Raw genomic sequence first — 18,674 nt, forward strand, 5'->3', positions numbered from 1 at the left:
CCTTTCCCTATTGAAAGCCACCAAGATCTCACCTGACTTCTGCAGAAGCCTCCCAAGTGGTCTTTCTCCTTCCCTTGCCCTAAATCTGTTCTCCACACAGCAGCTAGTAATCTTTTTAAAAATACAGGTCAGATCATGTCACTCTCTGCTTAAATAAAATCCACATTACTTACCATGGCCTACAAGACCACATGATCGGGCTCCTGCCTATCTCCCCACCTTCACCTCCTACCTTTCATCTCCCTTGCTCCTCTATTCTAGCTACTCCCACTTTCCCACTAAGCCTGGAACAAACTAAACATTAGCTCATTTAGAGGCTTTGCTCTTGACTATGCAGCTCAGAAAATTCTTTTCCCAAGTCTTCACTTGACTTGGTCCCTCATTCAGTTCTGCTTAAATGTCACAGCCTCAGAAATGCATTTCCTGATTATGCTTTCTAAAATACCCTACCCTACCCCTTTAGTCTAGTTTATGAATAAAAAATAACACTAGTTTTTTTATATGTACAGTTTTTGTATCTCTCCCCTGGAAATTTCATGATATAGCTTGTTTGCCACCATATCCTGATGCCCAGTAAGCACTTAAATATTTTCTGAACAAATTCTGAAGTCCTCATGTTAAATAGTTATGAATAACCCTTCTAAAATAAATCAGATCACGTTACCTTTTTGATTAAAACCCTCCAGTGGCTCTCCATTTCGCTGAGACAAAAACTCAGTCTCATATGACCTCTTTACCCTTACTCTTTGAAGCATTCCGTAATACTCTTCTCCCACCCCTTGCTCATGACACTACATGCACATTAACCTCAAATAGACATTACAAGACCCTCCCAGGGCCTGTATATGGCTATTCTGTATGAAACCTTCTTTCCCAGATATATGCATAGCTATCTCACTCTCTTAAGAGTTTACTCAAATATCTTCTCCACAAAGCCTACCCTGATCACACTCATAGAACTTCCCTTCTCTTTCATCTGCAACAAACATCTTCTGGAATCCCTTAGCCTAAATTGCTTTTTTGTCTTCTCATAAAACTTAGCACCTTCTAACATATCATATATAGTAGTTTACTCATTTATCATGTCTGATTGATGTCTATTTCCTCCTACTAGAATGTAAACTCTGAAAGAACAGAAATCTTTGCCTACTCTGATCATTGATGTATCTTAAATAATAAGGAGTGTCTATCAGACGGTGTGACACTCAATAAATATTTGCTGAATTAATGAATTTTAATAAAAAAAAAAACTGCTACAACTGCTTCTCAAGCTTTAATAAGTGCTGGGGATCTTGTCAAAAAATGCAGATACTAATTGGTAAGTTTGGGTTGATGCCCAATTATCTGCATCTCTAACAAACTCCCAGGCCATGCTGACACTCTCTACACTACCTCTTCCATCATATCATATTATATTGTATACAATGAAACATACTTTTTAACAGTTAACCAAAAAATACTGAAGTGTGGTCAATCCATGACTGACTCAAATTTTTTCAACACACAAAGGACTGCTTTGGCTAGAAAACAAAAGAAAGCAACTTTATTTCCAAGAACTGCAGGTCAGCCACATTAAACATAAATGTCAGAATAGATTTCAAGCCCCCCCATACATAATAACGATACTTACATCAATTCAAATGTAACAATGATATGTTTATACTAAGTAGACCACAGTAAAACTACTATGAAAATATCTATTTCTAAGACATAAAGCCTAAGATAAAAGAACACTTAAAAACAAAATGAATTCACAGCAGTAAACAAAACCTTTTCAATTATTCTTACCTCAAAAGCTTTAAAAAAACATTCGGAATTGTCTGAAGACTTTAAGAACTTCACAAAAAACGGTTCTTTGTCATTTCTGGACATTTCTGAACTGTCAAAATAAAACCATTAACAAGAACAAAAACAATAAGTATGGAATTATGTTTAACCTACCTATTTTTCTGTGCAGACAAAAATGCCTAAGAATAGGCATTCTAGCCTTGCCCATGAATTCGTCCGTCATGTTTCTAAGAAACCCTGGAATGCGGGCAAAGTCAAGAAAAAAAAAAATGACAACACCAATTCTTGCAAATCACAGAACTAAATTAATGTCCCTGAATTAAGTATGTTGAAGGCCCTTGCTATGGGGGCTCTAAGCGCCCTCAGCCAATGGACATTCAACTGCACTTGGCTTAAGGACATCGAGCACATCTGTCCTGCAGGTAGCCAAGGCTTGCTAGGTTCGCGCATCCACCAGTAAACTGATTTTAAATATAAACACGGAAGGCAGTTAAAGTCGTATCTGTCCTGCTCCTGGACTCCAGGAAAAGGCCTGGCTCTCGGAAGCCACGTCCTCTCCGGCGTCAAAGGCCCACCCGCCAGTCCGAGGGCCGGTTACCCGGGCAGGAAACCAGGGCCCAGAGGCCACACTAAGCATCGCGAACCCCCCTTGGGGTGGGGAGGGAGCTAGTCCCCCTTCCGCGCCTCACTCACCTCGTTGGAGCCTGGGACTGTTTCGGCAGCAAGTTGGAGGTGGGCGCGGCCTGCAGGACAGCCGCCGGGGTCAGGCGCCACCCCTGCGCACAGCCCCCGCCGACACTCTGCGGGACCCCGACCTCAAAGCAAACGCTGGTGAACCCGGAACTTCCCTAGGCCGGGAACCGACTTTCCCGCCAACCGCGCGGCTGCGCCCGCCTCTTCCGACGGAAGTGACGTCCGTCAGCAGCTGCAGAAGGGTGGAGTTGTCAAAAGTGGGGGTGGGCGGTCCGCAGGCAGAGGGGCCACCTGTTAGCCAGGCCCCGGCTCCCCTGGGGTTTAGGGCTTTGAAAGGCGGGTCCGGGCTAGGCTGGGAGTTGACCCTGCGCCCACGGCTCAGGTATGTGGCCACAGGCCCCGAGTACTCCTTTAGTGGAAGTCTTAATACATTGAAAAATAAAGCCAGGGGCGGCGCCTGTGGCTCAGTGGGTAGAGCGCCAGCCCCATATGCCGAGGGTGGCGGGTTCAAACCCAGCCCCGGCCAAACTGCAACAAAAAAATAGCCGGGCGTTGTGGCGGGCGCCTGTAGTCCCGGTTCCTCGGGAGGCTGAGGCAAGAGAATCGCGTAAGCAGGAGTCGGAGGTTGCTGTGAGCCGTGTGATGTCATGGCACTCTACTGGAGGGCGATGCAGTGAGACTCTGTCTCTACAAAAAAAAAAAAAATTAAAAAGAAAAGAAAAATAAAGCCAGGGCAAGAGAGGATTTCCTTAATATTTATTTTACACCTGCCTTATCAGTCAGTACACTGCAGACCATATATTCTCCAAAACAACTCCGCGAGGTTAATAGTAGTAGTTCTATTTTACAAATGTAAAACCTGCGGCGTAGAGAAGTTAAATGGTGTGTTCAAAGCCACAGCTAGTAAGAGGTAGAGTTAAGATTATATCCAGGCTGGGCGTTGAGGCGGACACCTGTAGTCCCAGCTACTTGGGAGGCTGAAGCAAGAGAATCCCTTAAGCCCAAAGAGTTTGAGGTTGCTGTGAGCTGTGACGATACGGCACTCTATCCAGGGCGACATAGTGAGACTCCATCTCAAAAGAAAAAAAAAAAAAAGACTACATCCAGGCTTGCTGACTCTAGGGACTGACTTGTTTTCCCTCCAACACAGCAAGAATATAATCACCACCTACAATAGCCAAGAGATCTGAAGGGAAGAGAGACTTCGGGATGACTTGAATTCCATAGCTAACGCCAAGGGATCTTTATCAATGGTCTCTCCTCTCTCAGCCTGACAGAGAAAATGATTTCAGATTGAGTAATGTGAGGGTTTAATGCCAAGTACCCCGATGGCTTTTATTTTTCTTTCTGGAGCCTAAAGATGGTAATGAGCAGCTTGAGTCTAAGTGTTTCAAAACACCCATGGGAAGTGACAAAGGTTCTTTGGCCAAACCAGTCAGATTTCTGAACCTTCTGGGTTCATCTGTGCACTTCCCTGAGAAATCCAGGTAGATCCCTCTAGCCTCTCTCTATATCAGTGTTTCTCAATCTTCCTAATGCTGCGAACCTTTAATACAGTTCCTGTGGGTCGCAACCCACAGATTGAGAACCTCTGCTCTATATAAAGTTCTTCATTCTCTTCCATTCCCAGGTGATGTCTGATCACCCTGACCTATCTTCAGCAGGATCTTGTTAGGTTGGTTTAGGCAGAATTCCCTTACTCTTGGTGTTACCACTTGGTAATTTTCCATGTAATGACCCCTCCATTCTGCTCCTTAAGTATAAATTTCCACATGCCCATGCTGTATACAAAGTGGAGCCAAATTTCTCTCCCCCAATGCAAAATCTCATTGCTGTGGAGTGATACCTATCCTGATGGTCCTGGAAAATGTCATTTTTACTGTGCTTTAATGTCACTAAATTATTTTTTCTTTAACGAAAGTGAGTCAGAATCACTGGGGCTCAAAGGTAAAGGCTCATTGTTGGAGAGAGGATGAGGCGAGCCTTAAAAACAAACAAAAATTACTGGAGGTGAGGTGGGAAAAAAGCAATAGTTGTTAAGATGCAAATCTGTCCTGAAGCTGTGATAATATCTGTAGGGTACTTTACAGCTAGCTAAGGACTTCTGCTTGCAGGTTTCCATTCACTCTTCTCAGCAACCCTGTAGCACGTGGGCAGTATTGTCCCGGGTCATGGAGATGGGGAAAGTGAGGCTCAGGGACTGTGTGACTTGCCCAGGGCCACACACCCAGGAGGTGGCTGCCACTGGGCTCGAGAAGAGGCAGGGTGACTGGAAAGCTGAGCCCTTGCTGCACATGGCGCTGCGCCTTGGCACCTGCTGCTGCCCATCGCTGTGTGAAGGTCCTCACCAGGGCGAGAGCTCATTCCTGGCACGTCTGGGGCTGAGTAGAGGCTTCCCGAGAGGAGATTCATAGATGCTGCTGAGGAAGCTGAGGAGGAGAAACACACACACACACACACACACACACACACCACCCCTTTATCTTTAGCCGGCTAGAACTTGATAGCAGGGGAGTTGAGCTTGTCTTTAGGTAGACCACCACTAGGGGCAAGTTCTCTCACCTTGTGTCTCCAGACAAGCAGAGAGGGTCTGTCTGTGTCTGTCCCTGAGGTACCTAATCCTGGAAAATGGACAGACAGTGGGTCTCCCGTGTGGTCTCTGGACCAGCAGCATCAGCATCACCTGGGAATTGGTGATGGTTGTGAAGGAAAATTTGTGGGTTCCAACATCAAACCTGTTAAATTAGGAACTCTAAAGGTGAGACTAGCAGTCTGTGTCCTCCAGATGATTCTGATTCTCACTAAATCTCCTTTGAACAGCATCCTTTAGGGAAGGGCGAAATGGTTACAGTCACCACTTGGCATCTGGAGTGGATTCTTTCCAGAACCCCCCCAGATACAAAATCTGGGCATCCCCCACTTCCTTATATATAATGTATGCACATCCTCCCATATGCTCCAAGTCATCTGTACATTACTTATAATACCTAATATAATGGCAATGCCATGAAAGTAGTTATTATCATGTATTTTTAAGTTTTGTATTATTTTATTATTTTTTTCCCAATATTTTCAATCTATTCTTGGCTTCTCAGATATGGAACCTTCAGCTATGGAAGACCAGTTATATGAGTTTGTGGTCCATGGAGGTTTTTGTGAAAATGAAGAATGGTTGCAATGTGCCCTCAGTCGCTGTGGTTGGGAATTAATTTTCCCTATCTACCTTGCATGTAGCGTCAGTTTCCTGTTTCTCTGGCACATCTGTCACCTGGAACCTGACACTCCAGACCTCAGAGAGTAGAATCTCACCTAATTAGAAGTTCCAACTGAGAAACTCTCAGAGTAAGCCCAACTGACCAGTGATAATTATGGGTCTCCACTCTTCCCATTTCTGAAAGAGGGCTTTGTTGTTGGTATTCTATCTCTGCCCCACAGTTGGGTATCAGATGTGTGCTTGGGCAGGAAAGAGAAATGTATCTTTTTGGTTGTACGTTATTTGTGGAGAGACCAGTGGCAAGTCCTTAGTGTCCTGCTCTTCCCTCCCCACCCTCAGTATTCTTATGCACATCAGGAAACTTCCAACTCCCAGTGGCTGTGTTTTTTGCATGAAGGCGTTCCCTGGCACCAGGAGTCTGCTGTACCACCTGCACGGTAGGTGGGAGAGCTGCTGGATTTATGACCCCTGGGGGAAAAGTCCTCCAACAATGACTGACATGAGCTGGTGTCCAAGGTTCTTGTTTGCATGCCCCTTGGATGGAATATTCTACTTTGGTTCCCATGGTTTCCACAGTGGAATTAAGCCCCAGTCTCCACCATAGTAACTGACTTGTTAACACATCTTTTGGATACCTTTCTGTCTCAGGGTCTCAATTTCCCAGTTTTTACCCTGTGTTTCTTACCAAATAAAACATCTGAAAAGTCTGGTCAAAACTTCTGTTTTCCGGGGGAACTCAAATTAAGACAAAAGACCCAAGATGTGTGCTTCCCTTTCAGAGTGTTGGCTGTTACCAGAAGTACTTGCCCAGCCAAGGATTCCAGTTCCATCTTCTTTACAGTGAGGTGGGGGTCAGAGGCTCCAGTTATAGCTGACAGAATTTAGGTAGAAGAGATGTTTATCACTTCCAGGCCTGATTCATGAAAACTTCTGGCACTACCTCTGTATTTCCTTATTCTGTTTGACATCTGGATGTCGTTACACAGGGCAATCTTGGAAGATTGTTGAAATGGAGCTTCCTTGGAAGCCTGGATGTCTACATGGAAGATTGAAGCTATGATGGTGAACTCCCTTCTCCCAACCCCAACAAATCACCACCACTGCTTCCAGTTGGGCTTTGTGTTAGTAAAAAGTTAACTCCTACTGTGTTAACCCACTGATATTCTGTTGCTTTGTCTGTTAAGGCATCTAGTGCTGACCTAACTAATTCTGCAGTTGGCAACACTTTAAACAAACGTATTGCCCCTGAAAAAATTATCCTTATTGCTATGAGATTCCTGGGGAAGGAGAAAGTCCAAAATTGCTCCAGAGACAAATTCCAGAGGCCCCGTGAGGAAGAGCATACGCTATGAAAGCAGGCTGCGCAATTTGAATGCCAACTATGACATGGACTAGTTACCTAACTGTGGGCAAGTTACTTAACTTCTCTGTACTTCAATTTGTCTATAAAAGGGGATGACAGTAGCATCTACTTTATGGGTTTACTATGAATTAATATGTGGAAAGCGCTCAGCACTGTGATTGGCTCATTGTTAACAATAAATTCACAAATCCCTAGTTTTCCAAAGACCATGCTTGCCATGAACGCTTTAAATTTTTTCTACAATCTGATCTTCTAACCTTCTGTTCTGCTATCTGTGAGAGTCTGTGCCAAAGCAAAGAGATGACTTTAGCACTTTGAATACTTTTTCTTTGCAATATGACTTTACCCCTACACATGGGAAGTTTTGAGAGTTTGCTCTACTTTGGGGTCAGAGGGGCATTTGGCCCCTATTGGATTTGGGCTGTGTTAGTTTTAGGTGGATTATTAATCTTTGAAGGAATGGTTGCCTCTGGACCCTATTTGGGTTTTGTCCAAAGACCTGCAGAGGAGATTACTCAACTCACTTTTGAGACATTTCTGTACATTTATTGATGATCTGTTTGATAATTCTTTGAGCCCTATATTAAACCAGGCACTTTTTTCTCACCTGGGATTACAATCTTGAATGAGAAAAAAGTGGTCTCTGCCCTCATAGGCTGTATTTCCTTCCCAAGTTATCCATAAATGATCAAAGAGCCAGGGCAGTATAAATAAGCCACATTTAGCTTTGCTTGAACAGAAGGCCACTAACGGATGACAGAGAAACAAGCAGAGTTCAAGGCAGTCTCGGAGTTGGAAGAACGGAAGTGGAGGCAAGATCCCAGTGGAAAGGGAGGTGCAGAGAACTAACCTTGGCAAGGGAGTTTTCTCCTTAACATACTTAGCACAATTTGAAGTTTCATGGAATGGGAGATAAAAACCTGAGAGAGGCTCCAGTAAATATGCTAGGTGTATTCATTTCCTCTTATTGCTGTAACAAATTACCACAAACTTACTATCTTAGAGTTTTAAAGGTCAGAAGTCTGAAATGAGTCTCACTAGGCCAAAATCAAGATGTCAACCGGGTTGTTCCTTTCCAGAGGCTCCAGAGGAGAATCCATTTTCTCACCTTTTCTAGCTATACAGCTGCCATTTCTTGGTTTGTGCCCCACCCCCCTGTCCCCATCTTCAAAACCGGCCGTGGCAGAGTCTTTCTCACCTCACATGGCTTGGACACTAAATATTCTGCCACTTTCTTCCACATTTAAAGAAATGTTGGCCTACCTGGATAATCAAGCAATACATTGTTAAATAAAGCATGAATTTGAATAAGAAATCACCCCTAAATCTAGTAAAATTAAGGAAAAAGAAATCACAAGGAAAATAAAAATATATATTTTGAGCTGAATAACCATGAAGTTATAACAAACCAAGAAAAATAATGCATCTGGGCAAAACCCAATCTCTACAAAATATTCAAAATTTAGCAAGGCATGTTTCGCACACACCTATAGTCCAGTTACTTGGGAGGCTGAAGTGGGAGGATTGCTCAAGCCCAGGAGTTGGTGGCTGCAGTGGGCTATGATCACCTTACTACACTCCAGCTTGGGCAACTGAGTGAGACCCCATCTCTCAAAACAGAAAGAATGCTTATATGGAAATTTATCATCTTTTTTATATATACCATAATATATATATTATATAAATATATATTATATATACCATAATACATATATATACATAATAATTACCATGATAATTAAAATTATCATCTTCATTACATATAGAGTGAAAGAGAGACAGAAAACGATGATATTAACTGCCTTTTATTTTATTTATTTATTTTTTTTGTAGAGACAGAGTCTCACTTTATGGCCCTCGGTAGAATGCCATGGCCTCACACAGCTCACAGCAACCTCCAACTCCTGGGCTTAAGCGATTCTCTTGCCTCAGCCTCCCGAGTAGCTGGGACTACAGGCACCCACCACAACACCCGGCTATTTTTTGGTTGCAGTTTGGCCGGGGCCGGGTTTGAACCCACCACCCTCGGTATATGGGGCCAGCGCCTTACTGACTGAGCCACAGGTGCCGCCATTAACTGCCTTTTAAAAAAGCTAGAGAGGCTCAGTGCCTGTAGCTCAGCAGCTAGGGTGCCAGCCACATACACTGGAGCTGGCAGGTTCGAATCCAGCCTAGGCCTGCCAAACAACAATGCAATTCCAACCAAAAAATAGCCGAGTGTTTTGGGGACACCTGTAGTCCCAGCTACTTGGGATTCTGAGGCATGAGAATCGCTTAAGCCCAAGAGCTTGAGGTTGCAATAAGCTGTGACGCCACAGCACTCTACCCAGGGTGACATAGTGAGACTCTGTCTCAAAAAAGTAAAAAAGCTAGAGAAAGAACAAAACTCAAAGAAATCAAGAGAATAGAAATCAATGAAATAATAAATAAACATACAGTAAAGAAAAATCAAAAGCCAACAGCTGGTTCTTTGAGAAGATTACTAAGATAAATAAAACCCTGACAATACTAAACAAGAAAAAGGAGAAAATATAAATTACAGGCTCATTGCCTGTAGCTCAGTGGTTAGGGCACTGGCCACATACACCAAGGGTTTGAACCTGGCCGGGGCTTGCTAAACAACAATGACAACTGCAACAACAAAAAATAGCTGGGCATTGTGGCAGGTGCCTGTAGTCCCAGCTACTTGGGAGGCTGAGGCAAGAGAATTGCTTAAGTCCAAGAGTTTGAGGTTGCTGTGAGCTGTGATGCCATAGCACTCTACTGAGGGTGACATAGTGGGACTCTGTCTCAAAAAAATAATAATACATATATATGCATATATATATAACAAAGATCAGTGATAAAAAAGAAGATTACTGTAAGGATTCTCCACAATTTAGAAATGTCAACAGACCAGCTTGAGCAACATAGCAAGATCCCATCTCTACAAAATAAAAATGAAAATAAAAAAATATTAGCCAGGCATGGTGGGCTAAGCCTGCAGGCCCAGAAACTTGGGAGAGTGAGGTGAGAAGATTGCTTGAGCATAGGATTTTTGAGGTTGCAGTGAGATATCATGCCTGGGAAACAGAGTGAGACTTTATGTAAAAAACAAAAACAAAAAAATGCAAAGATAACATTGTGAACAATTTCACAATACATTTGAAATTTAGATAAAGTGGATTAATTTCTTAAAAAGCAAATACTAAAATTGAAGAATTACGTAATTTGAATATTTTTCAGCTATTTAACACATTTAATTTCTTGTTCAAAACCTTTTAAACCTTCCCCTTCACTGGTGAAGTCTTCTGAATATTTAAGAAAGAACTAACACTATTTCTATACAATGTTTTTCAGTAAATAAGAATAAAGGTGACATTTCCCAGTTTACTCTACGAGGCATCATAACCTTGAAACAAAACTTTTAAGGACATTAAACTTTTAAGGACAATAAAAATCTGTGAAATTATTTCTGTCATGAAAATAAATGCAAAACCTTTGAAACAAAATATTATCAATACAAGGCCAGGCATGGTGGCTCACACCTGTAATCCTAGTACTCTGGGAGGCCAAGGTGTGAGGATCATTTAACCTCATGAGTTCTAGAGCAGCCTGAGCAAGAGTGAGACCCCATCTCTACTAAAAATGAAAAACTGAGGCAAGAGGATCTCCTGAGCCCAAGCGTTTGAGGTTGATGTGAGCTATGATGTGAGTTATGACTCCATGGCACTCTACCAAGGGCGACAAAGTGAGACTCTGTCTCAAAAAATATTTATATTAAAATACTAAAAATTAATACAAATTTAAAACTGGAAAAAAATATTATCAATTCAGGTTCAGCAAAATATAAAAAGTATTATACATAATGGTCAAGTGGGTCTTATTCCAGGAATGTAACAGAAGTTTAATATTTAAAAATCAATTAGAATAGTTTACCATGCTAACATTAAAATAAAGGGGAATCATATGATTATCTTAATAGGCATATAAGAAATACTTGTTATAAAGTCAACACTGATTCATGATTTTTAAATGTAGGCAATCCAGAAAGAAACAAAATTATTTTTTTATTTTTATTGACCTTTAAAAAAAAATTTCAGGTTGATGTGAGGGTACAAACAACTAGGTTACAGTATTTGCATTTGTTAGGGACAGACCCTCTTGTAGTTGTGTCCTGCACCCAAAAAGTGTGCCATATACCCTTACATGGTGCCCATTAAGTGGGAACACACAAATCCCCCTCCTCTTCTCCCTCCTCCTTTGTTCTCCCTTGTCACATGCCACTTCTGCCACTGCTTGTCAGGGCCCAGGACTGGCCAGGTCTCCAGCCCGGCTTAACTAGGGTCCGGATGTGGACTGCTAAGCTACCTTGCTCAGGAACCATTTCTCTTAGGTGCCTGAGGGCTATCTACTTTAGCAGGAGAGAGAGTCTTAGAGAGAATAAAGCAGTCTTGGATAGATAGATCTTAGTCTTTAGTAGAGCTTGATAGTCTTCAGCAGTGAGACGCTGTGCTGGCATTTTGCAGGCGGGAGAGGAGACAGAATCAGAGTAAGCAGGTCCATGATAGACTGCGCATGTTCCTGACTGCCTTCTCCTCCAGCCTAATATAAGGCTGATCTCGTGCCTCAACGCCACAGGTGTAGAGACTGCCAATTCACCAATGTTCTCATCTCATGAGCTCTCATCCTTGTTAGGAGAGCTAAATCCCTCTCCATGCCCTTTTCACGAAGGCATTCCATTATTGAGCTATACAGGTATTTCTTATAATTCTCACTCCTCCTATCCATAGGCTATATGGGCTGCTACACCCTCTCTCCCCAACTTGATTGAATTGACTGGAGTTTTTCTCTTTTGTGAGCATGTGTTAGATCATCTACTGGATTCATACTAATATTGAGTACATTAGATATTTATCTTTCCATTCTAGAGATACTTTACTAAAAAGAATGTGCTTCATCTCCATCCAGGTTAATACAAAAGATGTAAAGTCTCCATTTCTTTTTATGGCTGAATAGTATTCCCTGGTATACATATACCACAGTTTGTTAATCCATTCCTGGGTTGATGGGCATTTAAGTTGTTTCCACATCTTGGTGATTATAAAGTGAGCTGCAATAAACAATCTAATGCAATTTTCTTTATGATAGAATTTTTTTTCCTCTGGGTAGATGCCTAGTAAGGGGATTGTGGGATCAAATGGGAGGTCTAATTTGAGTTCTCTGAGGACTCTCCACAGTTCTTTCCAAAAGGTTGTATTCGTTTGCAGTCCCACCAGCAGTGTATAAATGTTCCCCCCTCTCCACACCTGCAACACATCTGCAACCCTGGGACTTTATTATGTGGACTATTCTCACTGCGGTTAGGTGATATCTCAGGGTGATTTTGATTTGCATTTCTCTGATGATTAGGGATGATGAGCATTTTTTCATATGGTTGTTAGCCAGTCATCTGTCTTCCTCAGTAAATGTTCTATTCATGTCTCTTGCCGAGCAATAGATGGGATTGTTTGCTCTTTTTTGTTGGTTAATTTGAAGAGTTCTCTATACGTTATAGTTGTTAAGCCTTTTCTTTCTTTTCTTCTTTTTTTTTTTTAGACAGTCTCACTATGTCACACTCAGAGTGCCATGGTGTCACAGCTCACAGCAACCTCCAACTCTTAGGCTTAAGTGATTCTCTTGCCTCAGTCTCCCAAGTAGCTGGGACTACAGGCTCCCACCACAACACCCAGTTATTTTTTTGTTGCAGTTGTCATTGCTGCTTTAGCTGGTCTGGGCTAGGTTCTAACCTGGTCAACCTTGGTGTATGTGGCTGTCGCTATAAGCACTGTGCTATGGGCACTGAGCCATTGTCAAGCCTATTTTTATAAAAGATATAACATGCAAATATCTTTTACTATTCCAAAGGTTGTCTATTTGCTTTAATTAGTGTGTCCTTAGCTATGCAGAAGCTTTTCAGTTTAATTAAGTCCCATTTGTTTATTTTTATTGTTGTTGTGATTGCCATGGAAGTCTTTTTTATAAAATCTTTCCCCAGGCTGACATCCTCAAGAGTTTTTCTCACACTTTCTTCTAGGATTTTTATCATTTCCTGTCTTAGATTGAAACCTTTTATCCATCTTGAGTCCATTTTTGTAAATGGCGAAAGGTTCAGGTCCAGTTTTAGTCTTTTACATGTGGTTATGCAGCTCACCCAGCACCATTTATTGAACAGGGAATCTTTTCCCCAGTGTATGCTTTTGTTTGGTTTATCAAAGATCAGATGGTTGTAAGAGACTGATTTCATCTCTTGGTTTTCTATTCGGTTCCACATGTGTATGTCTCTATTTTTGTGCCAATACCATGCTGCTTTAATCACTGTGGACTTATAATATAGCCTGAGGTTTGGTAGAGTGATGCCATTTCTTAAAGGTGATTCATTAGATTGTTGATGTGCTTTCTTTCTGTTTTCCAGATGTAGGCATCTAATGCGATGAATCTCCTCCTTAGGACTGCTTTTGCAGTATCCCACAGGTTTTGGTAACTTGTAGCTTCATTATTGTTATGATCAAGGAATTTAATAATTTTCTCCTTTATCTCTTCCTGACCCAACTGTCTAGCATAAGGTTGTTTAATTTCCATGCCTTTGTGTGGGGATAAAAAATTTTTTGGAGTTGAAGTCCACATTTATTCCCTTGTGGTCTGAGAAGATCCAAGGTATGATTTCAATTCTTCTAATTTTGTTGAGGTTTGGCGTGTGTCCTGGTATGTGATCTATTTTGGAGAATGTGCCACGGGCTGATGAGAAGAACATGTAGTTCTTAGCTTTGGGATGGTGTGGTCTGTATATGTCTATCAAGGCCATTTGTTCTAGAGTTGCATTTAAGTCCCTTGTATCTTTGCTTAGTTTCTGTTTAGAGGATCTGTCCACTTCCATCAGAGGGTTGTTAAAGTCTGCAGCTATTATGGTGTTATAGGATATCATATTGCTCAGACCCATCAAAGTCTGTTTCATAAATCTGGGAGCATTTAAGTTGGGTGCATAAATATTTAGAATTTAAATGTCCTCTTGTTGTATGGTTCCCTTGACAAGTATGAAGTGACCAAAAATTTCTTAATATCATCAATAATATGTACAACAAAACCAAAAAGCGGCAAACATTTTGCTTAATAGTGAATTATTGAAAGCTTTCCCTATCACTGCTTCTACTCAATATTTGTTAATTGTTTGGTAGTGTCCATTAAAGTTGAACATATATCTACTTTATGACCCAGCAATTACTCTCCTGGGGAAATATCCTGCAGAAGCACATAATAATATGCTCTGAAAGACATGTATTAGAATGTATCAGAAGTTCTTGTCAATGCAGTAAATCAAGAAAAAAGAAAGAGGAAAACCTACATTATTCACAAAAGATGTAAGAACATACATAGAAAACCCAGAGGAAACAATTACAATTAATCATTTAGCAAGATCACTGGATTCAGGGTCAATATACAAAAATCAATGGTTTTAGGCTGGAGCAGTGGCTCACATCTGTAATCCTAGCTCTCTGAGAGGCCAAGGCGGTAGATTGTTTAAGCTCAGGAGTTGGAGACCAGCCTGAGCAACAGCCAGACCCTGTCTTTAAAAAATAGCTGGGTGATGTGTGGGGTGCCTGTAGTCCCAGCTGCTTGGGAGGTTGAGGCAAGAGGATACCTTGAGCCCAAGAGTTTGAAGATGCTGTGAGCTATGACAACCGGGCACTCTCAAGGGGCATCTCTGTCTCAAAAACAAACAAACAAAACCCCACAATTGTTTTGTCAGATGACAGCAACAAATAGAAAATGAAATTAAATTATGTTAATAGTAGCACTACCTGTAAGAACTTAAGTGAAAAGTACAATCATCAAGAGGAAATATAAAGAGTGCCACATGCAGAGTATGAACTATACAACATTGAGAGGAGGGAAGGGCGGCTATACACACAGCACAGATGGATCTCACAGATGACATCCTGCACGAGAGAAGCCATACTGTATGATGCCACCTCTGTGAAGTTCAAAAATCAGCAGAATTCGTCTACGGGTTGGAAGTCAAGATGTGCGGAACTGGGACGTGCGGAACTGGGACGTGAGCGAGGAGGGCTCCTGTAAACGTTTTGTCTCTTGATGGCGAGCGCCGGTTGTGCAGCCGTGTTCACTTGCTGACAGTTAGTCGACCCGTATAACTAAAGATATGTGAAACTACGTATATTTATTATACTTTAAATAAAAAGTTCTTAAAATCCCCATATACCGAGGGTGGCAGGTTCAAACCCCACCCTGGCCAAACTGCAACAAAAAAATAGCTGGACGTTGTGGCGGGCGCCTGTAGTCCCAGCTACTCGGGAGGCTGAGGCGAGAGAATCGCCTAAGCCCAAGAGCTGGAGGTTGCTGTGAGCTGTGTGACGCCACGGCACTCCACCGAGAGCAATTAAGTGAGACTCTGTCTCTACAAAAAGAAAAAAAAAAAGTTCTTAAAATGTTTATATTCAGAAGACTTTCCCCAGGTGGAAGTCACTCGAGTAGGATCGGGCTGCAGCCTGAGCTGACGTTGTGCCCCTGGGCTGGGCGCTTCTCCTGACCTCACCTCCCGGAGTAGAGGACGGCAGAGGGCAGTGTCATTTGTGGAGCTCCTGGAAGGATTCCAGAACAGTCAACCAAGACACTTGAGGAAGAGTTTAGGGATCCTTGAAAACCTGCGTTCAAAACACTGCGTGCGTGCGCGTGTGCGCGCTTGCTTTCCCGGGGAAGAATCCACGCGCAGTCTTCGCGCGGAGGACCCGCCCCCAAGTCCCCAGGAGTCTGTATTTCTGAGACGTTTAGGAGCTGCTTGGTTAGATGCGGGTCCAGGAGTCAGGAACCGGGGTACGAGCGACGATCTCTCTCTGGGGTGTAAGGAGCTCAGACCAGCCCACCACAAGGCCGCCCCCCACCCCCCACCAGCGGAGCTGCCGGGGAGCTGGGCAGTCAGCTGGCCTGCGGGAGAAGCTTGCTGCCCTCCAGGTATGCAGAGGGCACCGGCTGCCCGCCGGCTGCCCTGGGGGAGGGTTGGAGGGTGTGGCCAGGTGGATCAGCCTGGGCAGGCGAACTCTTCCGAGGATCCAACCCTCTGGCTCGGTAAAGCCGGGCGAAGCGCTGCAGCAGGGGCGGTGACGCGCGCCCGCAGCCGAGAATGAGGCTCGCCGTCTGCACCCTGCTGTGCGCCGGGGCTCTGGGTGAGTGGGAACCGGGGTGTGGGGGGTGGGGCGCCGGCGACCAGGGTGCCGGGGAGGGGACACAGCCCCGGCGGGACCCTGCACAGCGGACTGACCCGAGGATGCCCTAAAAGGCCTGCTACCTGCAGGCGCACCTGACCCTTTGGTTCCGCAGAAACCACGCAGAGTAGGGGAGGGGTTTGCAAATTATGACTAGCCACCCAAATCTGGCCTGCCGCCTGGTATTGTACAGCGCGAAGAGTTAAGAATGCTTTTTACATCTTTAAATGCTTGAGGAGAAAGTCAAAAGAACAGTATTTTGTGACATGAAAACTATATGAAATTCAAATTTGTGTCCACAAATAAAATTTTACTAGAACACAATCGTGCTCATTCAGTTAAGTCTAAGGCTTCTTTCAGGCTCGTTGAGGCCAAATACAATATAGAAAGGAATCTGTACGTTTAAAAAAAATAAAACATTTTATTTGAGAAGCAAGAATTATAATTCTGGGCGTACACACACAGACCAGGTAGTCTCCAGTATGTGCAAACAACAAATAGAAGGTTGGAGGTTTTATTTAAAAAAAGAAAGAAAAAAGGAGTAACATTATATATTGTTCTTCAAGAATGGTCACTGGACACGGTCTGCGATGCCAGCTGCGGCCCATTACAAAGCCGCAGACTCAAAGCGTGAGCAGTTCTGGACATACTTGGAGAAGTCCCGAGTGCTGGACACGCTGAACAAAGTGTTGGTAGCCTTATACCAAAGAAACTTAATAGTGCTTTGGATTTTTTTTTTTTTGTAGAGACAGAGTTTCACTTTATGGCCCTCGGTAGAGTGCCGTGGCGTCACACAGCTCACAGCAACCTCCAACTCCTGGGCTTTTTAGGCGATTCTCCTGCCTCAGCCTCCAGAGTAGCTGGGACTACAGGCGCCCGCCACAACGCCCGGCTGTTTTTTTAGGAGCTGCTACCCTAGAAAATCCAGAAATAGAGCTGCTTCGTCTAGAATTGGCAGAAATGAAAGATTTTCACTCAAAAATCTTTTTTTCACTAAAAAACTGAAAGCAAAGCTTGCTCAGTATGACCCTCCTCAGGAGGAGAAGCGTGCTGAATGCGATTCTTCTCAGTTGAAAAGACACTGAAAAATGGTTTGGTATGACTTGAATTGTTTGTATAGTATATAATCTTTTCTGAAAAGATGCTACAGAACTCTTTTAATATGTTATATATATATTGATAACAGAGTGTGATAGGTGAATATATGTTATACTTTACAATCACCAATAAAAACTCAATATTAAAAAAAAAAGAACAGTTATTGGCACTAGGAAAGATTTGAGGAGTTGGCAAGCTGGGGTGGGCCGGGGGTGGGGGCTAGTCTTAGAATCACACCCCTTTTCACTAGCTATCCTATAAAACTGGTCTCAGGTTACAGCAGGCAGGCTTACAGGGAATTATTGTTCTTGGAGCAATGTCGTGTGCCCTGAGCGCTCTCTCCCCTGGGCTCTCAACTCTATTTTAGTTGGGTATGACAAAAAATGACCCAGTTCATATGATCAGTTTTCATAGGCTTCAAGGATAGAGTTGAGTAGCTGTCACAGAAACTGTGTGGCAAACAAAATCTAAACTATTCACTCTTTAGCCCATGACAGAATAAGTCCATGACCGCTGGCCTACCGGCTTTGCATCTGATTTACAGTGAAGGAAACAGAGTCAGAGAAGAGAAGTGGTTCTTCCAGGGTTAAGGGTTAGTAGTAAGAGGAAGGTGGGGGGACAGGGTATCTGACATCAAACTAGAAGGATTGTTCTTGCCCTGAACTGTACAGTGGCCCCCACCTCTATTATACAACAGAGAGGTCGAGGGATATAGGGGAATAATGATTACCTGAGAGTGGGATCCACCTGTCACTCACTGCTGTGTGACTCTGCACTGTCCTTTGACCTCTCCGAGTTGGTTCCATTCGGTAGGAATTGACTTTTCACAACAAACACACAGTCACTGTGAAAATGAGATAACACACGTACACCTAGTGGTGGGCAGAGTTCTAGGTACAGGTGAGTTACTGCAGCTAAAAACCCCACATGTGGATTCAGGGGACCCCTTCCTGTGTTGGGAGGGTGGCTTCTCCAGGGCCTTGGCTGGGTAACCATGAGGAAGGTAACAGCACCTAGTTAATGAGCTCAAGCATGTGAGGAGCCCTCCTTGGCTCTACAATTGTTGATTCTGTGCAGCCCTGGTTATGTCACGTCTCAAACTGTCATAAATAATTGGGGGTAGGGTGTCTTAATGGAGTGAGAGGGTAACCAGGGCAAGGCAGAGCGAGGAGAGGACAGAAAGGGAAGAGAGTGCTGTGGTGGCCCCTCCTTGGCCCTGCATTGCCACAGGGGGCCTCACAGGGAGCTCTGTGGGGGGCTAGGGAAGTCCAGAAAGGCCAGG

The 18,674-nt window shown here is 43.3% G+C and overlaps 2 protein-coding genes, 1 long non-coding RNA gene and 1 pseudogene across 7 annotated transcripts in view; 3 read left to right on the top strand and 1 right to left on the bottom strand.

Moving 5' to 3' along the window:
* The window catches only part of TOPBP1 (DNA topoisomerase II binding protein 1), a 77,421-nt gene extending 74,788 nt beyond the window's left edge, over positions 1 to 2,633 (bottom strand). For 2 of the 4 annotated variants that reach the window (XM_053599589.1, XM_053599590.1), the window contains exons 1-2: positions 2,482 to 2,629; positions 1,942 to 2,025 (exon numbers count right to left, since the gene is read on the bottom strand). Coding sequence is in view for 2 of the 4 variants with exons in the window: in XM_053599587.1 (XP_053455562.1) it covers positions 1,789 to 1,872 (84 nt within the window). In the remaining 2 variants the exon portion in view is untranslated. Of the gene's footprint in view, positions 1 to 1,788; positions 1,880 to 1,941; positions 2,026 to 2,481 lie in introns of all 4 variants that reach the window. The other 2 variants (XM_053599587.1, XM_053599588.1) reach the window with 2 other exon arrangements.
* A 9-nt stretch (positions 2,634 to 2,642) lies between these two features.
* On the top strand, positions 2,643 to 7,221 carry LOC128591827 (uncharacterized). Its single transcript, XR_008381671.1, has 3 exons — positions 2,643 to 2,863; positions 5,716 to 6,580; positions 6,682 to 7,221. It is a non-coding gene; the product is annotated as an uncharacterized LOC128591827 (long non-coding RNA).
* Positions 7,222 to 16,078: 8,857 nt separating this feature from the next.
* Positions 16,079 to 18,674, top strand: part of LOC128591823 (inhibitor of carbonic anhydrase-like) — a 63,467-nt gene continuing 60,871 nt past the window's right edge. The window contains exon 1 of one of the 2 annotated variants that reach the window (XM_053599592.1): positions 16,079 to 16,255. In XM_053599592.1, coding sequence (XP_053455567.1) covers positions 16,213 to 16,255 — 43 coding nt within the window. In that variant the 5' untranslated portion in view covers positions 16,079 to 16,212. The remainder of the gene's footprint in view (positions 16,256 to 18,674) is intronic. The other variant, XM_053599593.1, reaches the window with a different exon arrangement.
* LOC128592356 (c-Myc-binding protein-like) lies at positions 16,510 to 17,379 on the top strand (annotated as a pseudogene).

This window comes from Nycticebus coucang, chromosome 8, assembly GCF_027406575.1.
Source record: "Nycticebus coucang isolate mNycCou1 chromosome 8, mNycCou1.pri, whole genome shotgun sequence".
In the NCBI taxonomy this organism is placed as follows: Eukaryota; Metazoa; Chordata; class Mammalia; order Primates; family Lorisidae; genus Nycticebus; species Nycticebus coucang.